The sequence below is a fragment of the Gadus macrocephalus genome, chromosome 7 (assembly GCF_031168955.1).
Source record: "Gadus macrocephalus chromosome 7, ASM3116895v1".
Classification (NCBI taxonomy): Eukaryota; Metazoa; Chordata; class Actinopteri; order Gadiformes; family Gadidae; genus Gadus; species Gadus macrocephalus.
Genome location: NC_082388.1, coordinates 23,791,980 through 23,796,401, shown reverse-complemented (window position 1 = coordinate 23,796,401; position 4,422 = coordinate 23,791,980). Strand labels below are relative to the sequence as shown.

The 4,422-nt window shown below is 49.1% G+C and overlaps 1 protein-coding gene across 2 annotated transcripts in view; it reads left to right on the top strand.

The window, feature by feature from the left end:
* Positions 1-1,165: 1,165 nt before the first annotated feature.
* The window catches only part of LOC132461023 (rap1 GTPase-activating protein 2-like), a 10,596-nt gene continuing 7,339 nt past the window's right edge, over positions 1,166-4,422 (top strand). The window contains exons 1-5 of one of the 2 annotated variants that reach the window (XM_060056071.1): positions 1,166-1,543; positions 2,252-2,407; positions 3,042-3,113; positions 3,489-3,575; positions 3,776-3,919. In XM_060056071.1, coding sequence (XP_059912054.1) covers positions 1,493-1,543; positions 2,252-2,407; positions 3,042-3,113; positions 3,489-3,575; positions 3,776-3,919 — 510 coding nt within the window. In that variant the 5' untranslated portion in view covers positions 1,166-1,492. The remainder of the gene's footprint in view (positions 1,544-2,251; positions 2,408-3,041; positions 3,114-3,488; positions 3,576-3,775; positions 3,920-4,422) is intronic. The other variant, XM_060056070.1, reaches the window with a different exon arrangement.

The following is a 4,422-nucleotide window of genomic DNA, read 5'->3' as shown; positions in this document are numbered from 1 at the left end:
ATGTATTCTTGTTTTAAATTGCCTTGCTAATAATTTTGCATTTTAATTTGAAAATAACCTTTATTGAAGATAACAGATTGATGAATAAACAACATGGCATCGTTAAACAATGGCATCATTTCAGATGACTCATTGTTGGACAAGTGATTGTGTGTGTGGAAGGTCTGCTGTTCAGAATGCTTAATGAAACATACATCACTAATAACACAGACAATAACCAGAGTCCAACGTCCATGAACACCTTAGTGTCTCTCTGGCTCCACTTCAAACTAAAGGCTGCGGAACCGGACTCACACAGCTCTAGGCTCCAAAAATAACCCCTACCCCCAGCCAATGCTGGATGGATCCGGCCATTTGGAAGGTAAAAGGAATTCAGGGTTGCATATAAAACAACCACTCGACCCGGTAGATTTTTACCACTCAACGAGGAGGTACATGGAGATATGGTCAAAACCCCTGAAAATATTAATAATATTATTAATAATATATATATTTATATCAATATATCGATAAATCATAAATGGGCCCATTGTGCTGCAGCTGTGATTATCGTGAGTTTACGGTCCAGGAGATTTCCATCAGCTCATTAAATCGCCTGCCTTTCCCCTGAATGCCTCATTTACGTCGACATGTTCCCTCCAGGAACATACCATCCAGCATCCACGCTTCTCCTCCATCTCCTCCAACACCAATGTGTTGCTGTGTTTAATCGTGAGCTCTTCTCTGGGAGGGGGATTTCCATTTATAACCCGTATCTTTGATATGGTGAGCCGGACACGGTGAGAGCCTCCTCTTGCCTGTGTCTCTCCAGCTTCCACTGCAGCAGCCGTTAAAACTGCGGCATGATCACTGCACTCTGCCCCCCCGGGACCAAAGTAGAAGAGAAATGTCCTGAAAGCCATCCCGAGCGTCAGGGAGGAGACTCACACCCTGACCCGTCACCGTGCCTTTCACTGGTGTCCCAGCATGCACCGCAAGAGAGGGAGAGGGGATGGAGGGAGGGAGGAAAAGAGAGAGAAAGAGGGGGAGGCAGGGAGGGAGGGAGGGAGGGAGGGAGAGAGAGAGAGGGAGAGAGGAGAGAGAGAGAGAGAGAGAGAGAGAGAGAGAGAGAGAGAGAGACAGAGAGAGGGGGGAGAGAGAGAGAGTGAGAGAGAGAGGGAGAGGGAGAGAGAGAGAGGGAGAGGGAGAGAGAGAGAGTGAGAGAGAGAGAGAGAGAGAGAGAGAGAGAGAGAGAGAGAGAGAGAGAGAGAGAGAGAGAAAAAGGAGATAGAGGGGGAGAGGGAGAGAGATAGATGGGGCGAGAAAGAGACACACACACGCACACACAAACACACACACACACACGTGCTAATTTAACCCTCTCCCTTCCTCCCTTTCCTCTGCTCCTCCTCTGTCTCCTCCTCTTTCCGGTAGGTTCCGCGGGGGTCTGGACGTGTCTCACGGCCAGACGGGCACCCAGTCCGTCTACACGGCCCACAGGGGCCAGGAGATCATGTTCCACGTGTCCACCAAGCTGCCGTACACCGAAGGGGACCAGCAACAGGTGCTGACCCAGACACAGCACCCGACACCGGGGGGGATCGCATGGGACAGGGTGGCCGTGGCTCGGTTCAAACTCAACAACGCCTTTGGGTGGATACAGTTCCATTGGAATATGTTCCAATCCTACCGCACTCCGATACCATTAGAACCTCAAAATGGGTCTCCTGCCATTTTGGCTCCGAAATGGGCTCCACTCCTCGCAGAGAAACCCAACCTGCCCCCGCATGGTAACAGAACCAAGCTGTGTCCTGACATAGGACATAGAACGATAACAGCCCGTCAACGTATGCTGCATGCACAGCGCTCCGGCAGACATTGTGAGGCCACTGGCTCCAGCTTTTCCCCCCCACGCGATTTTTCCGATGAGTCAGCCAGCAAGAATGATGTTATTTTGTGACCGATTCAGTTTGATCCGATACGTTTAGATATGATACTCATATCAACGACAGCACATGAGAGTAGCAGAAACTACAACGATAAACTTATTATGATGAAAAAAGTTGAAAGATTTATTTTTCTTCTTTTGGCCAAAGAGCACTTTAGCCAATTAGGACCCCCCACTGAGCCCGGTGACATGTTTCATCTGTGACGTCTACCGCAGCAAATCGTAGCATTTATCGTAGCGATTTTATTGAAGCGCACTTAAATCCACTGGCTGGTGTCTCACTCTGCCTATCTGCTCTGCCTCACCCCTATAACACCTGTGCAGCTGCAGAGGAAACGCCACATAGGAAACGACATCGTGGGGCTGGTGTTCCAGGAAGAGGCTACACCTTTCGTGCCGGACATGATTGCCTCCAACTTTCTCCATGCCTTCATCCTGGTGCAGGCAGAGAAGCCCTGCGGTGATGACACCACCTATAAGGTAGGCGTTCGATGTGGAGAGGGCTTTGGTTATCTCCCACAGACAGACCTGCGCTCACCAAAAAGACCAACAAAAAGTCTGGCCGGATCCAGCCATGACGCATTTTCTTAGGACGGGTCAAAGACAGATGAGAGATTAAACCTTCCTCGGGTGGTGTAATGCGAGGAAGAACGAAGTGCATTTCTCCTGAGGGTGTTTTGAGAACTTCGGAGCCGAATAAATGTCTGGCAAACTTTTTAAGAAAAGTTTTTCTTTTGTTAGGAATTTTCCAAATTCTGAGAAAGGGTTAGGATTAGGGTTATCAGAGTTTAACTCACTGTTATAATGACAACAACGCAATACTAGTGTAATGCATTTATTCTTTATCAAAGCATTAATGTTTGGATATTTGGGTCGGCTTCGGAGGTAGAGCAGTTTTCTTGTAATCTAAAGGTTGCTAGTTCGATCCCCAGCTCCATGAGCAAGACACTTAACCCTAACTGCTCCTGACGAGCTGGCTGTCGCCTTGCATGGTGGACTCTGCCGTCGGTGTGTCGATGTGTGCATTAACCGATGGAAGTCGCTTTGGATAAAAGCGTCTGCTAAATGCCCTAATTGTAATTGTAATTGATATTTCACTGTGTTTGATTGGCAGGTGTCCGTCACAGCCAGGGAGGATGTACCATCGTTTGGCCCGCCCCTCCCCAACCCGGCAGTCTTCAGGAAGGTAAGGGAGTGGCCGATCTTTTTTCAAAACCAAGCCGAGGGTATTTACACAAAAATAGATGTTTTCCATGTGCCTATGGACCTGAGTACCTCGACTCAAAATTTTCGATTCACTAACATCTGATTCATAGACTGCAAGGGGCTAGGGACTGCCACTTTAAATCTATGCAACCATTATACAGCTGATGATGTGTTTGTGTGTGCGGGACCTTGTCAGGAACTAATCGTGGTAGGGGCCGTGTTCGGATTGCCGAAGTCTACCTTCCTTTGGGTCCTCAGTCCTCTCTGTGCCCGGTGTCTGACCAACACGCTCTGCTATCTGAAGCTCCTTGTACAGAGGCTTGACCTCGCTCACGCTCCACTGCCTTTTCTCCAGGGCCCAGAGTTCAGAGAGTTCCTTCTCACAAAGCTCATCAACGCCGAGACGGCGTGCTACAAGAGCGAGCGCTTTGCCCGACTAGAGGTAAGACAAGAATAGTTCAACTCTCTAACCCTGGCAGAATGCCCTTCCCCAGCTGATGTGTTCATGCACTGCCTGTGTGTGTGTGTGTATTTGTGTGTGTGTGTGTGTGTGTGTGTGTGTGTGTGTGTGTGTGTGTGTGTGTGTGTGTGTGTGTGTGTGTGTGTGTGTGTGTGTGTGTGTGTGTGTGTGTGTGTGCGTAGGAGCGAACGCGGGCAGCTCTGCTGGATGTTCTCCATGACGAGCTGCACAGGCGCACCCAGTGCATGCTGGGATTGAGCGTGGGTCCAGAGGAAGAGCGCGGAGAAAACGGCCACGCCCATGGAGGGCTGCTGGAGTCCATTAAGGTTTGTTTGTGTGTGTGAGTGTGTGTGTGTGTGTGTGTGTGTGTGTGTGTGTGTGTGTGTGTGTGTGTGTGTGTGTGTGTGTGCGCGTGTGTGCAAGTGCTTGTTTTTGTTCATGTATGTATATGTGTGTGTCTGCATGAGTGCGTGTATGTGCTTGTATGTGTGTGTGTGTGTGTGTGTGTGTGTGTGTGTGTGTGTGTGTGTGTGTTAGCATGCAAGTGCGTGTGTTTGTGGATGTATGTATATGTGTATGTATGCATGAGTGCGTGTATGTGCTAGTACGTGTGTGTGTGTGTGTGTGTGTGTGTGTTTGTACATGTATGCATCTGTGTTTGTCTGCATGAGTGTGTGTATGTGCTTGTATGTGTGTGTGTGCGTGTGTGTCTGTGTGTGTGTCTGACTGCATGTGTGTGTGTGTGTGTGCGTGTGTGTGTTTGTGTGTGTGTGTGTGTGTGTGTGTGTGTGTGTGTGTGTGTGTGTGTGTGTGTGTGTGTGTGTGTGTG